Source organism: Trachurus japonicus, chromosome 5, assembly GCF_045865225.1.
Source record: "Trachurus japonicus isolate A0001 chromosome 5, Traja_1.0".
Lineage (NCBI taxonomy): Eukaryota > Metazoa > Chordata > Actinopteri > Carangiformes > Carangidae > Trachurus > Trachurus japonicus.
The window spans coordinates 8652002-8679302 of NC_140911.1; the positions used below are offsets into that span (position 1 = coordinate 8652002).

General features: G+C 44.5%; 1 protein-coding gene across 4 annotated transcripts in view; it reads left to right on the forward strand.

The window, feature by feature from the left end:
* The window catches only part of plxna1b (plexin A1b), a 198054-nt gene that overhangs the window by 41452 nt on the left and 129301 nt on the right, over positions 1–27301 (forward strand). For all 4 annotated transcript variants that reach the window (XM_085775985.1, XM_085775987.1, XM_085775986.1 and 1 more), the window contains exon 3: positions 10023–10205. In XM_085775985.1, coding sequence (XP_085632111.1) covers positions 10023–10205 — 183 coding nt within the window. The remainder of the gene's footprint in view (positions 1–10022; positions 10206–27301) is intronic.

Sequence of the window (27301 nt, forward strand, 5' to 3'; positions counted from 1 at the left end):
AAAAAAATGTTTTATTTTGTCACAACGACACCTTTTTGGTCTGAGTTTTAAGGAGTTCCCTCTTAGTTCATACCTATTATTCCAGGAACTCAATAAGTCATCACATCAAATAGTGATTTATCTCCAAAACAAATGAAACATGAAGCTAGCAAGCCTTAGTCATAGGAAGTCATTGAAGTGTAAAGTCAGCAGTGATGGGATCCACCATCACATGAGCAACTAACTGTGTTAAAAATGCTTTTTTTTTTTTTTTTTACCATAGTACACAGCAGCTTTGGCTTTTCTGCTGATCCAGGCACTTTCTAATTGATCAATATCACCAGGATGTAGATGAAGCCTGATCCATTTCCAATGTCAACCATTTTGCCCTAGCCACACAAATTGAGAAATATGGTGCAGCACAAATACATGATTGTTTGCCAGCAGTCTCCATTTTCCAACAAAATGTTGCTGCCGGTCAAAATCTGTTTTTAAAATGACAAAGAAAGAAAACAAATTGAAGGAATGCGTGACATCGTCTTTTGACTTTTCTTAATTCAAAGATATGAACTTCACACCAACAATTACACAGCTGTTATGTGTGTTAGATGTGTTAAGAAGCTAAAATCAGCTCAAACGAAGCTTTAAAAGACTTGAAATGGGGCTGAAATAATGGGAAAGAAAGGGAGAAAAGCCTTGATGGGGACATTCCTCGTCCTTGTTGGGAATGAGATATCTGACCCAAGGACCATTCAAAATGTCAAGTTGCTTTCTCTCCAACACCAGATGGATGGGGGGAGGTTTTGAACTTTGTCACAAACCAATTCATCAATCAATCGGAGAATCAATCATAGCAGAAAAGAGCCATGTGTCAAGTCATCTCATCTTCAGACGCTGCGCACTGCAGCTGTTGTGTGGCCCAGAAGTGTCAAAGGTGGTTTGGTGTTTAACCTGAAATCCATATTGAAATGACCACTTGTTTTTTTGGGTGATGATGTAATCTTTTCTTTTGATATTGCAGTTACATTTTTTTAAATGGGTGATGAGATTTAAGATATTTAAAGGTAGTTTTTTTTTCTTTGAATAGACGTTGGGGCTATTAGTGAGTATACAAAACAGTTTAGTTCTGTTCAGTCTAAACAAACACGTGCTGCTGCTGCTGCTGCTGGAGCTGTAGGTTATTAGCCAGCTGTTTGTGTGTGTGTGTGTGTGTTTGGTCTAGTCAGAGTAGCTGCAGAGAGACATGGTTATCAGACTGAGGAGAGCACCCTGTGGTGAGCTGCACTCTAGAGACCGGTTCCAGTAGTTATAGCAGATGCAAATGTTATAACCCTTTACATATGGCGGATAAGAAAACACTCTGTCACTGTAGAGGCTGTATTCACCTCTAGAATTAACTTATGGTTCTGTTTGAGGGTCTGTAAATCTTAATAATATTTATTTGACGTGACCAAAATGTTAAAAAGCAGGCTTCGTCACAGCACCGCATTAGGTAAACGCAGCAGATTTTCATTAGGTTGTTACACAAAAGACAAAGTGGAATTGACTTCGCGGCCGGCTGCTAACCTTATTAAATCCATCATTATGAATATCGTCTAATGAACGTAACTCACTTGTGGTCTTTGTAAAACACAGACCCCTATTTCTGCGGACCTAATCTAAAAGGATGTGCTGGCAAATGCGTTTAAGTAATTAGACCTGATTAATTGAGCCGGAGTTGATGAGCGGAGTTAATTGACAGTCTAAATGAGTCGAGCTAGGAGACACTGATTGGGCAGCTTGTCTTAAACGTTATTGGTACTAATGGGTCATGTTTCGGCTGATACTTGATTTGATTGGAAATTAGGAGTTTGATCATTTTTATACAGGATGGAGTTTTGATTTGCATCACATTGGTGTGTGTGTGTGTGTGTGAGAGAGAGAGCTCTAACAATATCACACCCGCACTGAGCTCAAGTGTCGCTCTCATCCCATTATTAAGGGACAATAGAAAACCTTTTGGAAAAGACCCCATGCAGACTGTGTGTGAGCTGCTTAATTCTCTCTCTTTTTTGACCTTTCTTTCTCTCTCTCTCTCTCCCTCTCTCTCTCTGAGGAGTGTTTAGCTCAACAAATCCCCATCTCTAGCACCGCTCTAATGATACTAATTGTCAGTGTAATTATGTATTGATCCGTACTGTGTGTGGGTGTTGTGTAGCATACATCATTATCAGGAGTAATCAGAAAATGTGGGGCAGGGGTTGCGCTTGTGTTGCTCATGTTAATAGTCTCTGTGTGTGTGTTTGTTTGCTCAGAGTTTTCTTCGTAACGCTCACGTCAGCACCGCTCCACTTCTTATAATCATCTACCAATCTCACCTCTCACACCCTTCCTCTCATGTAGAAGTGCATTTGGATAACGGTTGTTCAGCTGTGTCTGTGTTTAAGGCCACGCTTACACATATAGCCAGGTATTTACAAAAAACACATATTTTTCATTGAAATCTTGTCATTTTTCATTGACAAGATCCCACATACATTAAGTGCTACTATGGGCATGCCAAACCTATAGACGTTTGGCATAGACGTAATCGTTTTTGGTGCCTTGAAGCTCTGTTTTCATGGAAACAAAAGTCCAAAACACACAGAAATATCACTGTTTTTGCTATGTCCAATGTACGTTTTCTTCTGAAATATCACACTCCTTATTATATTTAATCAAATAGAAGGTTAAGAGAAAAACTCTGGTAATTTGTCTGCAGCTCGTTATTAATTAAAAGAGTCCCGCATTTTCAAAACCCCGCTCAAAAAAACAAGTTTTGCACTGCAGATGTTTTTAAAGGAATTTTGATTTACTGACTTTTCTTTTTTTATATCGACTACACAAAGATGAATTCATGTTTGAAAATGAATCAAAAATGTCAAATGTTCCCTGTGGTTGCTGTGATATCTCTGCTTTTATATGCAGGTGCAAAAACGGACTTTAAAAACTAGTCTCTTACTTGAAGGCAAATCGTTTGGTTCCTTCCACATTACTTGAGCTCACATTTGTTCCCATTAATCACACTCTTTACGCACTGGTAGGTGATACATGTTGGCTTTAGTTACAGTTAGAGAGACATTTTCTTAAAATATCTAAATCGGCTGACCCCCACTTGCCCAGTTGTGGTCACTGAGCTGCTCCGAGAGAGCAGGTGGAGGTTAAGTACTTTGCTCAAGGGCACCTGTAGTGGTTGATGATAGAGTGTTGTTACTCATTCACTCTCCCTACCTGCAGTTCACAGCTGGTAAAGTGGTGAGTGTCTGATCACAAGCATTCCTCCGAGCTCAGCTTATAATGGCACAGATTCATTTACAAGTCACTTTATGCATCTTGAATGTTCATGCTTGTGTTTCCTCCTGTGCGTGCGTTCTCCTCCATCCATACCTTGTGTATCATTTCTCCCCTTGTCGCTCTCTCATTGGGTTGGATGGCGGTCTGAACATGTGGTGATAGCTTTTGGAAGCGGCTCTCTGAAAAGGTGCCAGCTCCTTGAGGTTTCACCGTCTGCCTGGAGTGCACTCTACATAGAAATTACTACCCTGCAGCTTATGAATATGGAATTGTCGCAGTCATCTCTTTTTTATAAATTATTGATCAGCGAGGATCCAGTGACATATTCTAGAAAACAATTTGGACAAAAATAAATCCCCTCTTGCAACATTTATTCGTCTCATACACTTCTGCTCCCGAGTTTTAAATCCTCGGCCTGTCTAAACATTTTTCGGCCGGATAGCGTAACGGCTTTCCCACGAGGTGTTTTTAATGCATCGTGCTCTTTGTCACCTTTGAGACGCAAACCGAGTCACTCTGTCTCCGTGGAGCCAGAGGCGTCACAGCTGACGTCAGTGATGAACCTCAGGAGAGTTTTTACATCGTGTTAAGCTAAACACAGAGGCTGTTTTAGAGGTGTGTGTAAATGCCCGTGTGTGCATTTGTTCTCGTTTTTTTTTGCACAACAGGTCATGCACAGTGTGTAATCTTAATGTGAGTCAACCTGAGGGATTAGGGTGTTTATTGGTTTAGAGAGTGGAGCATTTTATTTATAGTCAAGTGAAAGTAAAACGTCAATAAATTGATAGAAAAACTGGCTGTCGTGTCCTCTGTAGATCTGAAGTGCCGGTTCACTCTGAAATACTCAGTGACTGAATTACCATCACGACATGAATAATTCCTTTGAATCATGAGTTGCTTTTTGACTGTGGCTGCTGAATGGATGTGACAAGACCCCTAAAATAGTTCCTACATTAACAGGTTTAAGGCACACAGGGGAAAAAAAACTACCACACCAGACGGCCTTCATCCAGTTTGAGTTTGATTGTGTAGGATAATATCATCCCATATTTATGGATTTAATACAAAGATACATATTAAGATACTTTTCAAACTAGTGTGATTGTGGCTGCCATATTTTATTTCTTTTCCTTTTGATTTGACCTAAAACACCAGTCTATATGAGAAGGACTCGCATACTGACTGACTTTGATCACGCTGACTCACATGCAGACTTTGCATCATGAGAATGTAACTATGGAAACCATCAGATGCTCGACTGCTCCCATGTGTTGTGTATCAGCACAAGGGAGCATGCACAAACTCCTGAGAGTGCACACACACCACACAAACAGACACACACACGCACGCACACATAGACTCTTGCTTGTGTTTATTCTTCTTGAAGGGACTCCAGCAGCGTCTCCACGAGTTCAAGGCCCACACTGAGATTTCTGGGTAATTTATGAGCTGCCCTCTCCCAGAATCCCTAACTGTGCTTGGAGCCAGGTACACACACACACACACGTCACGCAAAAAAAAAGCACCTGCATCTGCCAGCATAATCTTAGCACAGTTTGTATGCGTGTGTGCGTGCCAGTAAGTGTGTACTGTCAAACCTTTATCAGCTGATATGAAAATAAGCTGGAAGGCCACAGAGGAACGGCTCCTGTGGTTGATCTCTTTCACTTCTCGCCTGCTTTCCGTTAAATGCACAGAAAACACACGCACACACAGAAAAATACATACATGTATACACAAACAGCAAAACATCACATGATGTGTGTGAAAGAGCAATAAGAAATGCGTGTTTGCGGTAATATATAAACTTTTTTCTGTTCTCTGAGAAGTGTCTTTTTGCTCACTTTGCTTTTGACACATTCACACGCATGCATGCTCACACACACATGACATGCCTACACAAACACACTGGTGACCTGTGGTCTTGTCTAAAAACCATACCGCCAGTATTAATACCAGGCAGCCACCTCTGTCCTGTCCTTTCATAATAAAAATATTTTTCATAGTTTTTCTATGCAAACATGTTTTTATTCAGACACGCACACACACTCGCCCCGTTACATTCACATGTCGCTAAATGAATGAGTGTTTGTGTGTTGTGTGCCGTACATGTTTTCCTTGCGACCGTAATGGCCGTAATTCAGCGCTGTGTGTTCAATCAACAGCAGCGTGTATGTTCCCACACATAAGCACCATATTGTATTCTCCTTTTTTTCCACATGTTTCTCTGAATGGAGGTGACTATTGACAAACTCCACTTGAGGTCGGCCTAATGTGTGCCCGCACATATTTTCCTGACGTAATGCGTTTAAAGAGACGGCGATCATAGGGGAATGATTATTCCAGCGTTTCCTTCAGCGCAGCCCGGTCAGCGCGCACATCTGTTATCAGTCAGTGTTATTGTGGGTTGTGTGCTGTGTGCGCACACACGTGTTTAGTGTCATATGAATGACTATATTTCATCATTTCGCAGTGTGAAGTGGGTGAAGCAGCTCCACCCACGGGAAAACCGCCACAGTTGTGGCCGTTTTCCAGTGACACACGTGGCCTGTAGCTGTTTCATGGGACCACTCTCTCTGAGTGTGTGTGTCTGTGTTTGTGTGTGTGTGTGTAAAAATCCTGATATATTGTATCAGCAGTATCTAGGCCACATATTTCTCTGTGACCTTGACTAACAGCTGACAGCTCGCATGTGCTGTCCTCACCATAAGTATAATGGTTCACTCCCAGTCCCTGTATTAACCCTTTCAAAACTCCCATTAGAGATCACAGTGGTTTCTAATGAAGCTTCAACAAGAAGGTGATCGGTTGATCGATTACTTGTTAAAGTCATGTTTTTGTTTGTAGTAAAAGTTGTAAAGACTTAGTGGCTGCTCCTTTATTTTTAAATAATAGTTTTAATCTTTTGACAGTGTTGTGAAAAGATTTGAGATTTGTTATTGTTATTTTAACGCCGGCATATTGAGCTCCTTTTGCGATTGAACAAAAAATAATCAGAAGATTTATTATTAATAATAAAAATAATTACTAGTTGCAGCTTCCATATGCAATATGCACATTTATAATCATGTTTTTGTGCCCACTATCGCTCAAGATAATAACAAATCACAACTCTGTAAGAACAGAAAAGAACATAATTGGCTTGTGTTATCAGTTTTTTTGCATTTATTTATACACCCACACAAATGCACATACCCCCCCCAACTTTTTTTTTTTTCTTCTGGACGGGGGGTCTCCAGTGGAAAAGTCCATGCGGCTGTGAACTGCAAATCCATTCAGTGTGCACCGCATTGCATCGTGTGAAAATCAAAAACAAGAAACCTTCCTCTTCTGCATTTGTGAGACCCGTCTGCCAAAGTCAGTGGAAGGTTGTCGGCTTAACCCCTTCATCCCCGGAGGAGATCTGCGTCTTTGAAAAACACTGCAGAACGTTAAATACCGTCTCCAACCAGTAACCCCGAGGAGACCACAGAGGGGGAATATTCTTTTCCATACCGAATATCGGCTCTTAATCCACACGGGAATCTTTCAGTGCCTTTAAATTGCAGAGCCCACATCAGAATGTAGCCTCCATTAAAATGCTTTCCAACCTCAAGGGAAACGCCTTTTATTCCATGCTGATCTCTGCTGTTTAAACCCTCCAGACCTGCAGGAATGCTATAGCACCTTTACCCTCCACTGCCCCAGAGAGACCTATATAGGCTAGTGTGTGTGTGTGTGTGTGTGTGTGTGTGTGTTAGTGTATTAGTGTGTGTGTTGTATGTTAACCCTTATGGACTCTAGGGGCTACTGTATACAGCAATTTCGACAGTTAGTCTCCTCCGTAGAAGATGGATTAACCCTTTTAACTTGTTTCCCTCAGGCTCTGACGTCATGGGATTGCTTGTGTGTGTGGTGTGTGTGTGTGTGTGTTCACATTTTCACTTGTGTATGTATGTGTTTGTGTGTGTGTGGAGCCGACTCTAATCCAGATTGATGGATTTCTTTCCCATGACTATATGGTTTAAAATTGTTGCCCCTAGTTGTATGTCATATGAAGACGCTGGGAATTGTTTTGTTGCTTGTAGCGAAATCTGTGTGTACACAGAGAAATTAAATAGGAAGCTTTGTCTTTGTGTGCGTCTGTCTGTGTATGTCTGTGTGTGTGTGTGTGTGCACACTGGTTCACAGGTCTATACATGTGCGGCTGTCAAAGTGTGCTGTCTGTCAGTCGCCTTTGTTCCCGGGGAAGAAATTGCCCCCTAGCCATTAGCGGTTACAAAAGAAAGTTGTTTCAGGTAATGGCTGTGTGTGTTCCTGTCTCTCACTTTTCCTTAACACACACACAGACACACACACACACACACACACACACAAACATCCATACATACATGAGCACCCATTAAGATCTCCTCGTTCCCCCTCCTTTTATCATGCAACATCACCACACAAATGCGCAAACTCTTGTTGGCGTGACTGAGTGAGCGATGGCGGCAGAGGGAGAGTTGCTAAGGAAGAAGGGATGAAGAGGGTGATGCAGAGTGATTAGGTGAGGAGGGATGGATGGACAGAGGTAGAAAGAGACAGGGAGGGGATATTGATGTTTGCTCAGTTACTGTAGCGGCTGGAGGGAGATGTAGAAAAAGAGTGAGAAAGTAGAAGAAGGCGGAATAACGGGTTATTGACGTGCGCTGAGCTGCAGGCAATTTAGGCAGATCAGGCGGGAGAGAGAGGAGGGGTGGGGGGAGAGTGAGAGCGAGGGAGGGGATGTTATCTTTTCTCCTGTGTGGATCAATCAGATGATGTAGTGATAAGACTGTGGATTACACCGCCATTTACACACTCCCCAAGTCTGTATGTGTCTGTGTGTCCACTAACTCACACATGTGTCTTTTGACTCTGGTTAACACACACTGACGCCCATTCAGTTCCACACTTTAGCAGTCAGTCAGCAACCTCACACACACACACACACACACACACACACACACACACACACACACACACACACACACACACACACACACACACACACACATAGACACACACATCCTCAGCCATTTGGTCTCTGTCAATGTCAGTTTTACTAAAGCAGCAGCAGCAGCAGCATCGCTACATTATTTTGATCATCACAGTGACTTTTAAATGATCCAACCTTTGGGCCAGTGATCACTACTTTCATTAACTTTTAAAGGGACATTGTGTAACTTCTCCTGTTATCTATTCACGAAAATCGATTATTTTGTTCAAAAGTATGTTTTTCATTAATCAGTAATCCCCCCCATCAACAAACTGAAGTGTTCCTTTCAGCTCTGAATTAGCTGTTCATATCATTCATATCTACATGGAGCGGGTAAGCTCGGTGCTGGCTGCCATGTTTTTACGTTCAGTGGCAGCGTGACGGTAGGAAACCACGGAAACTCACCGGAACCACCGGAGCTGTCGGCTCAGGTCGAGGTGGCGTCTGTGAAAAGTCACCGCGGTAACGCAGTGAGGAGGAATGGAGCGTTACACTGATGCTGCATTCACGTGCAGTCGGGCAGACGGCCGTCGTCGGTAACAAACCAGATGTCATTTTAGTCACAGAAGTCGAGAGAAAGCCGGTAAAACGTGGGTCAGGTAAACAATACGACATCGCCATGACAACATATTGTCACGTGTATTGTTTTGCGGACCACTTGTTTACATAGAGGCTTGTTTATGCCGTTACGTGCAGCGGCTGTCGTCTGTCTGCCGTCTGCCCAATTTCACGTGAATGCAGCATGAAAACTACAATTTAGTTGCTTGTGATAGACAACCGCAACGCTAGATGGGAGTAATTCCTACACAATGTACCTTTAACTTTTAGATAAATTGATAAGGAGCTGACTTTAAAAATATCAGAAAAATGGTCCAATTGAATGTCCTCAAGCAGCTGGTTTTGGGAGATTTACCAGTGAAAACATCAAATACTTAAAATTTACCACGGTTTAAAAATGTTCACCCTCCACACACATGGCGTCCTGTTGATCACTGAATTGATTAATCAGCTAATTATTTCTGAGACCATCAAACACTCTGAGACTGGATTTACCCTGAAACTGTGTCCAAAAGTACAAAATGTGTTAGTTAAACAAACCATTCATTGTCTGTCGCACTTAAACCCTACTTCACAAGAAACTGATGTGTGTGTGTGTGTGTGTGTGCGCAGTGACTGGTTAAGGCATCATGTGGGTCAGTGGATTGCCCTGGGTGATAAGCCCCTCGTGACACTGGAATGCTCCAGATATTGTCACATGGTCACCAGTGTTACGGACATGTCACCACCGTGACCGAACACTTCACAATACGCTGAAGCTTTTTCGCTTGGTGGGACTCAGTTTGGGAGAAAGAAGTGTGTATTTGTGAATGGCTCATGTTTGAATAGCATTCTGAACATGGTGGGATAATCAAATTAAAGTGTTAGAAGTTAGGCGACACACCACTAGTCCTGGATTACACTCCTGCTGTGATATGGAACGGAGGAATGAGTGGGGTCTGCTACTACTTTATATAATTAAATCAAAAGGCTGCAACATGTATAAAACACATTCTGACCTACGTAAGAAACAATACAGATTGTCACCTTAAACCTAAAACCCAGCCCATCTTCTAATCTATAGGAAGCACCTGTCAAATCATACATTTCATTACATTGAAATAAACTAAAAAAACGTATATAACAATAGTTTCATGCTTTGTATCTGATCGCTGTTGTCTCTGTCTTCCTCCAGCCGCTGCAGATCGACGATAACTTCTGCGGCCAGGACTTCAACCAGCCGCTGGGAGGAACCAGCACCATTGAGGGCACCCCCCTGTTCATCGACAAAGACGATGGGATGACCTCAGTGGCGGCGTACGACTACCGTGGCAACACCGTCGCATTTGTGGGCACACGCAACGGCAAACTGAAGAAGGTAGGAATGATTTTTTGTGCATATGTCGTATGTGAATTGTTGGCTTTGTTTTGTTTTGGTTGATTCACAGCGCTGTGGTGGAGGAAATATTTAAAGGGATATTTCAACATTTTGGCAAATTAGCCCATTGCCATAATCCCTATAGTCATAGCAGTAAATTCGATACAAAATTCGGTGCAAGCTGTTTTTACAACGGTGGAGCAGAGCCGCAAGCTGGTCAGAGCTATGCTACGGAGGCTCATGGGATTTCTTGGTTTCCCTCATCAAACTCATCAAATACACAATCCAGCAACTCAAACGCTCTGGTGGACAAGTTGTGACCTGCACATTCACCACACTGTGAGATAATAACAGAACGTTAAGAGACTGAGTTGTTTTCGAGGCAAATGCAGAGACTGCTTGCTGAAAAACTGCCCCCGACGGGAACGAGCATCAGCGGTTTTGCGTGAATTTACCTTGAAAACAACTCCGCCGTTCTAAAAATAGCTTGCACCGACAATTAAAGGTAGCAAACCTACTTCTAACACCTTAGGGATTATGGATATTTCTGAAGAGTGGGACTTTGCTGCTTGTCATTTAGTCTTATGAGTGAGTGAGTTTTCTGTGTTTTGGATGGTTGGAAGCGTTTTAGCCGGTGGTGGCTGTCGGTGCCATCACTCTGTGAATTTGGATGTTTCCAGCTTTATAATTGCACATTTGCACCGAGCACTTTACAGACACCTTTTCCCACTAAGATTAAATGCAGTCCTGACAGTTTTTCCTCGCGAGTGGCCGTCTCCAACAGGACATTCAAGTGGCTCTTTAAAAACCTGCTCGTTTTAACAAGCATTTTAAAGCTCCGTGTCTGTAGCTACGCCCTCATCGATTGCCATGTTAGTCACGTTGGACATTAAAACGTTACTGCAGTGTCCCAACACCACGCGCAGCCTCGCCTCTAATTTTAAGAGCTCGCCTTCAATCAATCTAACAGCTATGACTGGTGGTGAATGGCTTTTCTGTTCTGGTCAGCTGTGCAGCACAGACTAATTCAGGTGGAGAGACAGAGGCGAGGACAGAGGGATAAAGTGATGATGGATGGAGAGTGTCAGACTTTTAAGTTGAACTCTGCTGCATAAAAGTTTTTTTTTTTCTTTCTTTGAGAGCAGTTTAGGAGGTAGTTTTATTTTGAAAGGCTTTTTTTTACTACAGCAAATCAGCAGTTTTTGGGTTCAGTATTAACATCAGATAACCAGGTTGGTCAAATGAGGTTAAGGTCGAATAGATTACTGCAGCTGGTTCGTATATAACATTTGTCACAGTGGTTGTATGTCAGACGTGTCCTCTACAGAACATCACAGTTACAATGCCACCTATGTAAAATGCTTGTGTTCGTTACCGTGTGTCACATCAGTGTGTGTGTGGAGTCTATGGAGGACAGAGCTCTCGGGGTAAACGGCAGCTCATTAGAATTCACCCTGTTTCCCTCCGCACCGCTCAAGACCTGTCATCCATTCAATATTATGAATGTATAATCAGCCTGTGTGTTTGCGTGCTTTTAATGCGTGTTTGTGTATGCACGCAGTGTTTGTGTGTTTGTCACTCAACAGTACGCATAATAATGTGTGCATGGATTTGCCTGCACTCGTGTGCGCGTGTGTGCACGTGTGTGTGTGTGTGTGTGTGTGTGTGTGTGTGTGTTTATGAGGAAGCGCGAGAAAACAGACAATACGGTGTTGACTAAGATTCAGCACTGTGCATTTGTCAAAGTGACACCCATTCACTTAGCCTGGCAACAGTTCCTTTATTTATTTAGCTATTCTCACATGTCTTTTCTACTGCACTCTGGTTGAGGTATGTGTGTGTAGAGCATCACCTGGGAAAGTAATGCTACACTAGGTTATTGAGGTGTGTTGTTTTTATGTGTGTCTATCTACGTATGTGTGTGTGTGTGTGTGTGTGTAACAACAGCAGAGCCAAAGAGCCCGCAGTTCTTTTGGCTGCCTAGTGTTTCAGACAGAAAACCCCACAACAAACCAGTAATCCGGTTTTGGAAAATATTCAATTTGCATAGAAGGAACAATATCTAAAAACCTGGCATCCATGCGCGCACACACACACATATACACACACATTTCCACCGAGTGTGTCCTGCCATTAAGAAAAACAAAATTAAAATTTTGACACTAGGGGAGAAAGAGGGAAAAAAAGGCAGAGTGATAAAGAGACAGATGAAGAAAACCAGAAAAAGAGCAACCGAATTGGAAACTGATATCAGATTCTTCTTCTGTGATGCTGCAGTCGCTAATCCTCGTCTGCTCGCTGCGTTTCAGTGGATCAGTGTATTTATACTGATTTTATTTCTGTGGTTATTGTCTTAAAAAAAAATCAGATGATTGAATCCTCCTCATGAGTGTGTTTTTTAGTTTTTGACAGCTCGGTGCGAGAGTTTGCCGAGTCGACCATGATGTAATGACGCTGCATGTTACACTTTCCTCTGGAGAGCACTGGTGTTGAATGTTGTTTGTATAGCTGCGCCAGAGGGCCTGGAGCGGAGAGAAAGAGAGAGAGAGGGGTAGAAACTGGGAGAATATTGGTAGGATGGATAAATGTGCTTTAAGGGGGTCGTTTAGTCGTGAGTTTCTAGTTGCACTTAAAGAGGGAAGAGAAGGATTGACAGATCTTTTCCTCTCCAGGATGCTCGAAGATGTTTCCGCTTTGAGGAACGTGATTTTTACCTGAAACATCTTTTCATCTGACACTTGATGTGCTTTGATATTTTGTGTGTTTTCTACACTCAGTCTATTTTTAACCAACTGTAATGTTCAAGGTTGTCCAGAGCAACAAGATGGTTGCATCAACAAACATGTTTAATGCACTAATGAAGTCCCTCTCTGCTTAGTTTGACACACAAACACGTATTCACACACACACACACACACACACACACACGGGAAGCTTTTACTAATGAGTCCTGGTTTGACGGGACGTAGATGGAGCGATATACAAGAGGAAGAAGGAAGATAGATGGAAAGATGGTGCAGATAGAGAGACAAAAAGCAAGAAGAGGCAGAGGAGAGAAGGAAGTGATGAAGAGAGGCGACATCCACCGGTCATCTGGATACCACAGAGGTCAAGGACAGAGCCGTGGCCCGGCCGGCCAGCGGCTGCACATAATATTTAGGATTAAAAGCCTCCGCTCCCATTTGGCTGTTTTCATCATCTCGACTTGTGGCGTGGCGTGTTTCTGTATCATCCCTCACTCCCTCCCTCCCTCCTTCCTCCACTCCTCTATTCCCTCCCATCTGAAGAAACCCCGGTAACCGAGCCACCTCTGCGTGTGAAGTGAAGCACTCAGCAGATGGACATTCAAGTGAAACTGTGGTGATTTGGACGATTCTCCCGGCCACTTCTGCACTTCAAGGCACTGTTGAGCATCGACAATGAAAGGGCATTCACCGTAACACACACACACACACACACGCTTGCGCACACATTCACTTTCTCAATAGGTGGTCCGAGGACATCAGACAAAAGAGAGGGTCCCTGTCGATAATTCAATACCTATTGTAAGTGCTTGTTTTTGACACCGCGCACGCATTTTACACACAAGCACCAGGATATCTCAGCTGCAGCCTCCACCGGGGGCCGACTCGGGCCATCTGCCGTGTGCATGCGGCCAGTCTGCCAGGTGGTAGGAGCCCCCAGTGCCTGCTGCGTGCCCATTGTGGCTGTGCCAGGCTCAGGTGGGAAGCGCCGAGTGTGGCTCCGAGGTGCTGCCCAGTGCCCATTCACCTGATCAGGGCATCAATGAAGCGAACTCCAGGCTCCCGACGACGGCGCGGGCAGAGAGACGCGAGACCGAACCAGGCCTGTGGAGCGAAAACAGAACATACAGGAATAGCAACAACAACTCGGTGCCCTGATATATTTTATAAGTTCATGTTTGTGGCCTTAACGTCCTTGAAAATGCTATTTGTCATGTCGAGGCCGGCGGAGTTCCTGAAGGTCGGTGTGAATATCTCATTTTTGTTGGTGTCCTTGAGCAAGATCGAGAACCACAATCACTTCACTTGTCGTAAACGATGAGAGGATGACGGCATCGGTTAAACTTCAAGACCCAGATTGGATTTGACACGCGCTAACTTCTCTACACACAAACAGTCCCCATTTGAAGACACAGTGGGTTTTTATGAATGAGCGAAAAACTGAAGGCGACCTTTATTTTATTTGATGCGAAAATGACCACACTGGCCTGGGGATTGGAGTGTGAGACCGTCGCTGTACAGGAAGGGTGGGGTTGTTTTGAAACTGAGATGAGCACACACAAAGCCATTCAGCTACTTTATAAAAAATTGGACTATGGGGAAATGGTGGCTACAGCTGCCTGACCATTAAATCTGTGACCACATGTCTTTTCTGGAACAACCTTATTGTGACACAGGAAGTGGTGAGTTTCGGATATTCACACCTGCTACTATTGCACACACACACGTCTTCTGAGAAAATATTTTGACAGTCCCAAAGAAAAATTACAGTATGATCCGAGAAGTGAGATGTTATTAGTAAATGCATTTAGATTCTAATATCGACGCTGTTAAATTCATATTCTAAAAGTTGCAGGACACTGTTTTTAATTAATCACAGAGTAGTCAGAGGACACACTGATCAGCCAGCACATTAAAACAGGTGACTGGTTTTAATGTTGTAGCTGATTTGTGTTTGTTTTTGACTGAGCCCTGGGAAGTAATTGAAAGTACAAATTAGGTGTCAAATCAAATTGGTAATGATTCAGAATGAACTTTTTAAAACAGGCCACTGATACACGACATTAAAACCAGTCACCTGTTTCAATGTTACGGCTGATAGGAGCGTTTTCTTAATGTCAAACCTAATGCGAAAAAGTCAAAGAGATGAGGATTGGAATATGTGTTGTGTTTCCTTGGGTGAATAAGGAGTGACAGTTTGTTGTGTGGATGTGTGTGTATATTGTCGTGTGAAGTCACTGATGTTTTCCTCCGGGACTGTCGGTGTCACCATCCGGAGTCCGTGTCACGGCCTAATTGACTCATGATTGTTATTCTACTGCTGCATAATGCCGCCCTGCTGTCAAACTCCTGTGTGTGTGTTTGTGTGTGTATTTGTGTTTGTGGTTTGCATTTAAATGTGTGTGTCCACCTACCACACACGCAGGTAACATTTGACCAGTTGCTGAGGAACGATGAAGGAAATACTGTGTTAACTTGTTCTCACGCTTTGTTTTTGATGTTTTCCTTGAAAAGGTACAAATCTGAAAATCATAATCAAAAAATATCGTGTTTCCTGCGGGGGTGTGTGTGTGTCTGCATGTATGTGTGTGTGTGTGTGTGTGTGTGTGCGGTTTGTGTCATGATTTGGCTCAGCCAGCCGAGCCACGAGTTGTTTGGCCCGGGCAGCAGCACAGAGGCTGGCTTTGTGCAGGCGTTTGGTCGCCCTCGGTCATTAGTTCACACAACTGCATGCGGTCTCACACACACACACACACACACACACACACACACACACACACACAGAATGAGAGAGAGTGAAAGAGAGAGAGAGACTGGGGGAAATGGAGATGTAGAGAATGATGAAAGGGATCAGATACGGTAGAGGGAATACAAGTTAAGACCGAGCGCTCAAGACAAAACAGATCATTTACACTTTGCATTTAACTCTTAACTTTTTCCACTTAATTTAGATCTTTCCCAGAGCGCCGCCATCACTCATCCAATCTTATCAGGATGTTCCCAAATTAACAGCAGTGTGACACCACTTTTTTTTTTTTATTATTCCCAGTGGTTTTCCTTTCCGCAGCCTCCTCTGATTACACACAGCCCAGTTAATCCATAACGCAAGTGTGACAAGCCAAGTATATACTATATCTTTCTCATCCCAGTCTCTTAGCATGCAGCCTAGCATGAAATCGACTCTATCAAATGAGCTATCTGGCCGAGCATGCCTCCATATAGACCACATCGCTCCGGCCGGTGGTGTTTTCCCCGCTGCAGAGCTCGGTGCGTCCACAGCTGCATATTTTTGGGGGGGGAACTACATATTTGACAGGTTTGGAGGATGAGAGTGTCTCCGTATGCGTGTGCATGCATGCGTCCCACTGAAGCATGTGGATATCAATTATCTCTCGTCCTTGCCAGCCCGAGTCTTCCTCCCATCTGTTGGCATGTCCTCTCGTGCAGCTACACTCAACCTAACAAAGCACACAGCATCTCCCTGTGGACACGGACCCACACTCGCTCTCACACACACCAAGAGACACTCGATCCTCGGTGTCAGTCACACAGTGAATATATGATGCACGTGAGACCTCAGGCCCGGGGTGAGCTGCCACCTTATTAATGTGTGCGAAGCAGCTATAGATTGTTGGATATTATAAGGTTAAACAATGTCTAACAGGCATCCATAACTCTCACTCTAACTAAAATAGCCGCTGTAAAACCACAGTTATGAATTAGTAACAAGAATCATCCATAGCTTCTTCATGTCGCCTCTCTGCTTTTGTTCTCCCTCTCATTTTCTGTTTCATCTGCTGCTCACATATTCTCTTTCCGCTCTGTCTTTCTGTCTCCATCTGTGATCAAAGATTCCTCTGCCTGATAATGGTTGAGCGTTGTGTGTGTGTATGTGTGTTGAGATTGAGAAGAGATGAGATGTAGTGATCGCTATTTTTTTCTCTAATCATTTTCTCTCATTAAAGAGAAGGGCAGAGTGCGCACACACACACAAACACACATGCATGTGCTGATTGTAGACAGAAATGTACATGTGTGACGTTTGCATGTAAAAGTATGTGGATAACGTTACATACGCACACACACACACACACACACTCACTTCCACATCTTAGGAAATGGGTTGTAGCACTTAGGTTGTGCGGGTAGACAGTAATGAGGGGTCTTTTTTTTTTAAGGTTTAATGGTACCCCATCTCCTACACACACACACACACACACTTGCGAATCCACCACCCCCGCAGGCTGATTAAACCAGTGTCTACCTCCACACCTTTATCCTACAAGAGCCTCATCTGCCATAATGATCCATATTTCCTACCTCACTAACAAGCACTGCTGACATTACGAGACACAGTGAATTACTTCAAGTTGATTGTCCTCTTCACAAAATCTTAACAAATAGCGCTCCTTAATCTCAGTGCTGACTATTACCCAGTATTTTTTTTTTTTTTTTGCTAGTGCAGCGATGAATCAAATCAAATCAAAGCAAATCTTGGCTCAGGTGCGGGATAACTTTGCAGCGGGCTCCGGCGTTAAGCTAATGCCATTGATGAGAACAGTTCGGTCCTCGGTAATCTCGGTGCTAATGCACTTTAGCCTGCTCCAACAGTGTGTGACTGCACCGCACGACACTCATTCACTACCTCTGTGTTTCCATCATAATTCACCACTACCAGGGGTTAATGAGGCAAAGTGAGGAATAGATGAGAGAGAGAGAGGGAAAGAGAAAAAAAAAGCCGGGAGAAAAGGAGACAGAAGGAAAAGAAAGAGCGCGGGAGATGAATAATAAATGTACCATGCTAGAATCCATTTTTAAGGGAAGATTAGAAGAGTCTGGATGCAGGCTGGGATGTTCACATGATCCAAGTGAGGACTAGGCCAGCCTGTTTCTAGGTCATCTCCATAAGACATCTCGGGATAGCACATCAAAGCACCCTGCTCTTCATAACATATACATAAGTAAAGTTATATACTTTTTCACTTTTCTGGTTATTTTGTAATTTGTCAAACCACAAATGGCATTTTTTTGGATGCAACCGCAGCATCGACATGGTAGGATTTATGTGGGTTTCCAAATTAAACTCTTTGTGCAGGTCCTTGATGTTGACATGAAGCAATATTTATTCCCGTAGAGAGGGGCGTTGTGGGTAGAGAAGAGAGATTTAGTGTCCAGGCGTCGCTCTGTTCATGCCAACTGATACAGCTAACAGCACACCTGGTGGGTGGCACGGTGCCAGGGCTCCACGGACGCACTCACTTCTGGCAAAATACACAAACACAAACACACATGCACACACACACACCCTGACACCAGAAGGGCTGCCGTATCTCAAGCTAACGGGGCCAAAAATGAGCACACTCATGCAGGTATATATATATATATACAACACTGCACACACACTGAGGCTCGTTGGCTGGAGGCACGGTGTCCAGAGGGCCGGGCATAAGTGGCACAGCGGGCATAGATTACCTTTGGCCCACAGTGGCTGTATCACTTATGCAGGCGCACACATGTTTTTCACACACATATATTTCCTCGCAATTAAAGGGATAGTTCAACATTTTGGCAAATTGGCCCATTGCCATAATCGCTATATAGCAGTAGGTTTGTTACCTTTATTTGTCGGTGCAAATAGCTTGCACTGACAATTAAAGATAATGAACCTACTGACTATAGCGATTATGGCAATGGGCCAATTTGCCAAAATGTTGAACTATCCCTTTAAGCCCAGCAGCTCTACAGTACATGCCTTGGCTGAGAGGGGGGCCGTCTTCAAAGTGTTTGGCTGTGCAGCTGCTCTCCACGAGCCCTTAACCAACCGCACCTGGAAGCTGCGTAACCTCTTATACCCATTAAGTGGCAGGAATGATCAACGCTTTAGAAAGGCAACACAGAAGTAGGACACATGATGGAGCGAGACTCGGCATCTCACCGCCTCTCAAATCCCTGTAAATAACAGGATGTGAGGAACTTCTTCATCTCCATTACATCAAATGTCGAGTGTAAATGAGTGTAAATACTGTACGTGAGTTACTATCAAATTAGCTAATCTACTGTGAAGAAAGCAGACTGCACTACACACACAACACATGCACACATATACGCACACACACTCTCCTATGGGAAGTGACTGTAGCGGGCTTATCAGATTACCCATTGCCAGGCTAATAGATTCTTAATAGATTGTTTTTGATTAGTTCCTCTGGTTTAGTGACGTTAAGATGATTAACGTTTGTGTGTGCATAGAAACAAATACACATTTGTGTTTGAGTTCACCCGCGCTCGCTCGCATCCGTTTGCAGGCAGCAATTTCACTAGTTCATACAAAACCGCTATTACTGGAATTATTTTTGTGTGTGTTTTTTGTGTGTCGTTGTGTGCTGTCGGAGCATCTCAGGGCAAAGAGGTCGCTATGTCTCTCTCTTCCCTTCTCTCTGACACAAACAACTCAACAAATGCAACAGCTCCCTGTGTTTATCCTTCTCACACAGCATGGCAGCATCTCCCGCCATCTAACTAATTACCCCCCCTCCCTTCCCCTTCTCCTCTCCTCCGGAGGGAATAGCTTTAGCCTGGAGCTGCGTCACAGTGTTAGTGACTGGCCTGCAGCCTGCAGCCTGCCCAGCCCGCTCCGAGCCCGCTCGCCTCCTGACCGCTGCTTGCTGTATTGCTCCGACCCTGTGGCTAATCCTGTTAGCATATGAGTTGGTGATAGCCAAGCGGAAAGCCAGCGCAGCCCCATGCTGCTTTAATGTCTACTGGCTTATCTTTTCTGGGTAACAGTTGGCTGAAGTGAACTTAGTTGAGTTTCCTTGGCTCGTTTATCATTAGTTCTCGCGTGCAGGGCTGCAAAGTCTACTCTAATTACTGAGCCGAGATTTCATTTAGTAGCTAATTAAAAGGGGTAACGGTTATTCCAGCAGTGGCTTAGCCTCTTGTTTTTAGCGTCAGTGGAGCTAGCAAAGAAGAAGCTAATGGCTCTATTATTGGTGCAGCTGACCTTGTGGCTTTACCATTTCCATCTGCTAAGCCCTTAAAAATGAAGAATTAGGCATTTAAGAGGAGGCTCACTGGGCACAGAGTGTTATTTCCGTTTCCCCGAGACCGTTATTCCTTTTTTTCGCCGCCTCTCTCTTTTCTATTTCTCTGCATTCCTCCTTCTCCTTCTCTCCCCATCCAGAGTCTCTCAAGGCTGAGAGACGGGGAGAGAGAGAGAGAGAGAGAGAGAGAGAGAGAGAGAGAGAGCTCATCGTCTCCTCTTCATGGTAAAATATTTATCCATCCTTTCCTTTGGTTCAAATGTTTCAAACTGATGGAGTCTTTAATTAGTCATGTCTGCATCTATCTCTCTTCTCCTCCGTCTGTCTCTCTCGTTCCCCATTCAGTTCCACTGTCTTTCACCCAGCCCCTCTGTTTTTCTCTCTTTGATTCACTCACACCATCGCCATACTCTCTATCTGCTCCTCTCTTTTCTCCATGGAATTAGTCATTAGCTGACTGACTGAGCTGATTGCATCTATTCCCAAGGCTAGCATTTGTTTGTGCATCTTCTTTTCTTTCCCTCCCTCCCCCAGTCCTCTCTTTCTCTCCCACCCTCCCTCGCTTCCCTCCCACTCTCTCCCAACACAGTCTTTCTCCATCTCCTCCCATCTTATTCCGACTCCATCAAACTTCTTCACACCCCGCTCTCCTTTTCCTCACTCCGTCTTCTCCTTTTTTGATCAAAGGGTCTTGACCTCAAATACAGGTTTGTGTTGCTAAATTAGCCCACTGAGGTTCGCGGACACTCCCACCGCTCTCCTCCGTGTCTTCTCCATAACATTAATTGCGTAGTGTCATTGTAAATTGGCTAACACCAATTAAGCCCTCACTATTATATTTAATTGGTCATTTAGCTTGGCTACTGTTTGAATGCTGCGTCTCCCTGGAAAAGGTTTAGTTGGCCTGCGACTGCACATGTGGCCATTTCGGAGACAGTTTCCTCTTCCCTGTGGGTTTTACAATGGTCTGGCCAACTACTGACACTGCCAAGAGCCAAGATGGAGGGGTGTGTGTGTGTCTCTGTGTGCGTGTTTTGGAGAGGAAGTAACAAATGGCAAGGGGAAGAGATATTCTCCTCTGTCTACCCTTCTCTCTCTCTCTCTCTCTCTCTCTCTCAGCACACACCCCTCTCCGTCTCTGCTCCTCCACCCATGTGTTGCTGGTGGATTAAGCTAATTAAAGCACCGCAAACAGGGTCCCCAGAGAGGCTGCACATGCACACACATTATTACGCACATACTCTCATTAACGAAGGCGAAGTACACAGGCGCACACAATAGGAAAAACAGGCAGGAAACACGAGAACAAGTGCGCGGACATACAAAGACGCGCTCTAACACTCTGCGTGAACTGCAGGAGCTGATAGTGTAACTCAGTGTACAGTACACCATACATTACACCACCGGTCATTATACGGCCCTGTCTGGGCTTCATGTAGATACTTTATGGGCCACTCTCTTGCACTGTAAACAAGCTAAAAGTCTCCGTCAGTGGATTTCTGTACAGAATAGCTTGAATTATTTGTCATAAGTGAAGAACAGATCTGGAATCTGTAGGACCCCACCCTGTACCACACTGTACCCGTGTGTTCAAAGCTAACGAGCTGCATCTCCAAGTACCAGTGTTCGCCTCAGGACTCCTCCCAAGGACTCTGGTTGTGTGTTATCATCCATAAGAGCCTTGTGCTGTCTATTTATGGGTCACTGGCACAGAACTAGTAGCCCAGAAATAACACTTGATCCTCTCACTTCAACCCTGGTGTGTGTCCGTGTGCACTGGTGCAAGGGTGCATGGTCTCAGAGAGCATGGAAGAGGGTCTTTGGTCTCCCAGTCATATGGCAGTGAGGGTCTTTGAGGACGTGATTGCCACGCAGCATTGCAGCATTCATGTGTCAGTACTTGTGTCAAACAAGACTGTGACTCAAAGGCACCTAAATAAAAAAAATAAAGAAATACTGATTCACCTTTTTTTTTGTTTTTGTAAGGAAAAAGGAGGAGATGGTCGAACTAGATGAAAGAAATAGCGCAGCATGGACGGAAACCCTTGATCCTGTCACAGAGAAAGACAGGAAGAGAGGGAACACTGCGTTACTCACTAGGAATTCCTTCCGGATGTTTCTGCTTTCAGGATATTGGCCGTCTCTGTGGAAAACCGGCTGCTCACAGGGAAACCTATTGGATTACTGATAACCTTGGAATGGGTAGGGCCGGCACAGAGGGTGTGTGTGTGTGTCTGAGAAGGGAGGAGGAGGAGGAGGGAGAAAGTGATCGGTGAATGTGCTTCTCCCTCAGTTCGCTCCCTCGTCTTCTCTCTATTCTTTCTCTCACTCAATTTCCCTTTATTGTTTATTCTCCTGAACTTCAATCAATGACAGGTCTGATGTAAAAACACACGTGAACTGCATTTGTCCTCCCGTCACCACGGTGAGGGTGTTTGGCTTTCGACTGCAGCAACGCCCCCGTGAGAGACTTGTTTTATTATTGTGCCGGAGACATCACAGTGTGTTTTTTTTTTTATTTTCAATTTTTTTAAAGCTCACAACAATAAACACTGTCATACCAGAGCGCACACACACAAGCACACACCCAATAATAAGGCTCCAATAACATAGGGGTCTTTACTCCAAGTTCTCTCTCCCTAAATCCCCCAGTGGCGGGCCTGCTCCTCGGTTGCCATGGCAACAGTAGTCAGGGCAGCCACGGCTGGCGATAGTGAGGAAGAGGAAGGATGAGAGAGAGAGAGAGAGAGAGAGAGAGAGAGAGTCACAGAGAGCATTGATGTTTGTGGTGCAGGCAGGGGATTTGAACACAGTCACAACATTGAAAGTGGGTTGCTGCAACATTGCTGAACGTTAGAGCAGCGCAGCACAGTGCTGGGAATGCATTTTCAACTGGGGTTGGAAATAAGTGGGCTTGTAGGTCATGTTTACCCCTGTGTCTGTCTGTGTGTGTGTATCTGTGTGTGTGTGTGGAGAGAGAGAGGAGACAGAGAGACAGAAATGTGAGGGAGAGAGAGATGAAACTGCAGAGGCAGCACACTCGCTCATTAACTCCCTCGACATGTTCATTCTGTCTTCGTGTTTGTGCGTCTGCAGATGAGCTCTGTTTGCGAGGACATGCTCATCCATGCACGACGCAGTAGCTGTGAGCAGGATTCACTCCGCACTCTCTGCTGCTTTTAATATTACATCTGCTTACAAGCACACTATAGGAATGTGTGGCAAAGAAGTCATGATGCAATTGTTCCCCGTTTGTTACAAGTTAATAAAAGTGGTGGGTATTATGTAATAATACTAAAATAGGCATAATGTTATCTTAGTTAGTCAGAAGCTGCTGTAACATTTAGTTCTTGGCTAATGTGATCCAGTTTCCAGAAAAATAAACAAATTACAGAGATGTTGTTGCAGGACTAATCTTTCCTCTCCTCTCCTTCCCTGGCCACATATAAGCGCCAGAATAGTGCGGCGCAGACTGGATGCACAGCAAACAGGCAGTTAGTGTCAGGACACCGATGGAAAATCCATAGTTTCATTACAGGCCCAGTGGTGTGAATGTGGCCGAGAGGCGACCAGAGCTCTATCATGGGCCCTGCGGGAGCCAAAATGGCTGCATTTAGCGATGCAGTGGAGTGAAGAGGAGGCGAGAGGGTCAAGGCTGCCGCTGGGAGTGAAGTGTGTGTGTGTTAGAGAGAGACGGGCAGAAGCAGCCGGATAAAGTTCCTGCAGCAGTTACTGACACAACTGTTGGTGATGGTGCTGGACCTCACCTTCACAGACCTGAGTCCGCCACCACGTCTCTGCACACGGCCGAGTGTCGAGGACCTCACAGTACGATGTGGCACCAGCGCTGGAGGTCACACATAACGCATCGCTCTCCATAATGGGCTGTTTAAATGGCAATAGCGCAGATTTATGTTTAGTCCTCGGAAATAATTTGTAATCAAATTGAATCGTACTGAACACGCCGGCGCCCGTAGCCACACTATTAATAATAATCCGTTTTTACTCATACATGGTATCGTACAGAGGCTCCAGTGTTTAACACTAATCACAAATGTTTTCCTCCCGTCTCTCTCTCTCGCGCGCTTCCATCGCTGAGGAATCAAGGAGCAGATTAAAGGCACGAAGCCACTTAGAGTTATTGGAAAGGGCCTGAGGTGAGTTAATCTGGGAGAAGGTAGGACTCAGGAGCTCCTGGCTATTGTTTGTCCCTCTAGGTGATTAGAGTTAAGAGGCAGGCTTTAAGGGAAATTAGCTTTCGATTGGGCCTCTGATAAAGAGGTGGGGTTGTAATTGTTAGTGACCTCCAAGGCCACAGAGTAAAGATCCACCGAGATGTATTGTTCACAGTGATGTGGACCGATTCTGAAGGTGGTGAAGGTTTTCTGTCCCCAACGCTACAAGATCTGATTATTCTTGCTTTAACCGGACCTAGAAAGTAGATTACAGCCTTTTTATCGTCGAAACCATTCTACATATGCGTGTGATACGTCAGACATGTTTTTGCAGGGATGATGATCACGTGGCTCACTGATCGCTGTGTTTTTTACACACTCTCCTCCTCCGTGTGTTTACCTGAGCAGATGATATAATGTCAAACCTGGGGAAAAAAACAACCCAATTCCTTTGAGGAAGAGAAATGAGGGATTGGTGAGGAGAGGGCACACACACACACACAAACACACGCACACACTTAATCAGACTGATTGCTTGTGGCTCTGACTCCACTCATTGCATCATCTCTCTAATGTATTGGTCCTGCATCGCCGTATCCCGCTGTGTTTGTGTTTGTGTGCGTTTGGCATTTAAAAAAATAGAAGTTCCTCTGTAGACCGGTGTAAAACCACGAGGGGACGGTCCTGATGCTCCCAGACCAGAATATCTCTTTGTGTGTGTGTGTGTGTGTGTCTCTGATTCCCATCCAGTCGGTGCAGTCCTGAAGTGTTGATATGTGTGTAACATTTATCACAGAGATGGGCCGAAGATTTATACAGAGTCACTTTCATTAGCAGTCAAACCTGACTCGCATCCTCCAGTGAAACAGTCAGCAAAAAAAAAATACTGAATGACTTGGTTCCTGATAGATTGGATGACATCGCTGATGCAGAGAGTCTTCAGTGTTTAAAATGCACAAAGCAGCTTTTTCTTTTTGTGCTCGAGCGTTAAAAAGATGCAGATTTCTCAGCGTTGACTTAACTGACGTTCATGTTTTCACTCCTTAGTTATGACACATACAGTCACTTACACACACACACACACACATACACACACACATATACAGTGACTTGTTCTTCATTCCCATCTCCTCTCCTCGGAGAGAGCGATGGAGCCAGGAGCAATGCAAATTGGGTAAAATGTTCCGGAAAGTGGCTTTTCCCACTGGGACTTCTCAACTCCAGCTCTGAGTTAGCACTCTGTGTGTGTGTGTGTGTGTGTGTGTGTGTGTGTGCCCCACAGTTCTTGCTGTTGCGTTTGTGGGTGTGTGAACACAAATTGTTCTGCATGTTCTTGTGTGCATGAAAGTGTGTACTCCTGGATGTGTGTGTGTGTGTGTGTGTGTGCCGTGGGCTACAGCTCATCCTCCATGAGAGTTTAGGGAGGATGGAGGGAGCGAGGGAGAGAGCGAGGGTGTAAAACGCGAGGTGATGGTGGGAATTGAGGCCACCTCGTTCTCAGACCTCAGCAATTATCTGGCAGAACGACTTGGCTGGCTGTTAATTTGATCATTGATTAAGACGGAGACAAAAAGACAGTTGGAAGAGAAAGAGAGGAAAGAGAAGTGTTTCAGCTAAAAGGAGAGACACAGAATCTCCTCTGGTGTTTGTCATTTCACTGGAGATCTACAGTCTCTTTTCCCCCTCTCATCTCATTTGCTCCCGTCCTCACAGAGTTGCTGATTGTCCCTGGAAGTGAGGCCTTCGGTCTCCTGTAGTCTCCGTGCAGCAGTAGTTCACATGCTGATGTACAATGACAGGAAAAAAGTCTCTGATTACTTCTTAGATACAAAGAAACCAGGCCACGTTTCCCAGGCTGAGTGTTTTCTTTGTATCAGTGATTGAAAGGCAGCGTTGTCCTCCACGTTGTCCTGCAGACACCAAGTGTTGACGATGCATTTAACCCCACGCGCACACACACACACACACACACACACACACACACACACACACACACACACACACACACACACACAAAAAAGCCATAAATAAAAGTAACACAATCAGAAAATCGCGCCGTTGTCGAAATCAGACTTTTTTTCGACTTCCTGCAACAGTTGAACTTCTAACGGAGCCTGACGGTTTGAGAGGGAACAAAAGTCTTTCATATGTTGCCAAGTTCCTCGGTCGTCGGGGGAACTGCATCTCTCGCCCTCCTGTGAGCGTGACTCAAGTTTACCTCCAGATGAACTCGGGGACTCGGTATGTTTTTCTGGCATCGGGCGTCACTCCCACCATGTCCATTGCGGGGGCTGTATTGTGCCGGTTTGAATTTATTGCCCTCTCTCTGCATGTGTGAGCGTGTGTGTGTGTGTTTATTCGAGTGTGTGCCTAGTTAGGGCGGACAGTGAAGCATCGGCCTTCCGCAAATAGGCTGTGGAAAACCCACAGGTTGTACCATCTGCCTTTCTGCATGTGTGTTTCTGTGTGTGTGTGTGTGTCTCGTGTGTTTTCTCTGAATGGGACGGTATTGTCTATTCAAAGTTTGTGACCTGGCCAACAGCAATTTACCCAAGTACACACATACACACAGACACACACAAATAGTAGATTTATGCAGTGGCTGACTCAACAGACTTGGCGTTGGAAGAGAAGGAGGATGCAGGAGAGGAAGACAATGGGACTGTGATACATAGTTTTTACTGGAAACGACGCAAAGAGAGAGGGAGAGAAAGGAAAGCAGGGACATTTGGAAGAAAGAGCCGGAGAAAATGGGCAACGTGTTCGAAGGCAGGACTGTAAATAGTTTAAGGACTGAGGGAGGAAATGATGGAGGAAGGGAACAAAACAGACGCTTTCTATCCACGGCTACAGTCACAAACGATACCAGAGGGATTTCAAGCCATAGATGTGAATTGCCTTTTTGAAAAAAAAAACAAAAACAACAAAAAAACAGCGATATCATATTACTATCAGCAATATTGCGTTTTAAGGATGTGGGATACGTTTTCACCGGCCACTTATCTCAACAGCCTGGCAAACACAGAAGCACCATTAGACATATTTACATCAAATCCCTCCTCTCTCTCTCTCTCTCTCTCTGCTTCTCCCTCTGTGTTGCTTCCCAGGAGGAAACCGGCAAAGTGTGTGTTTTT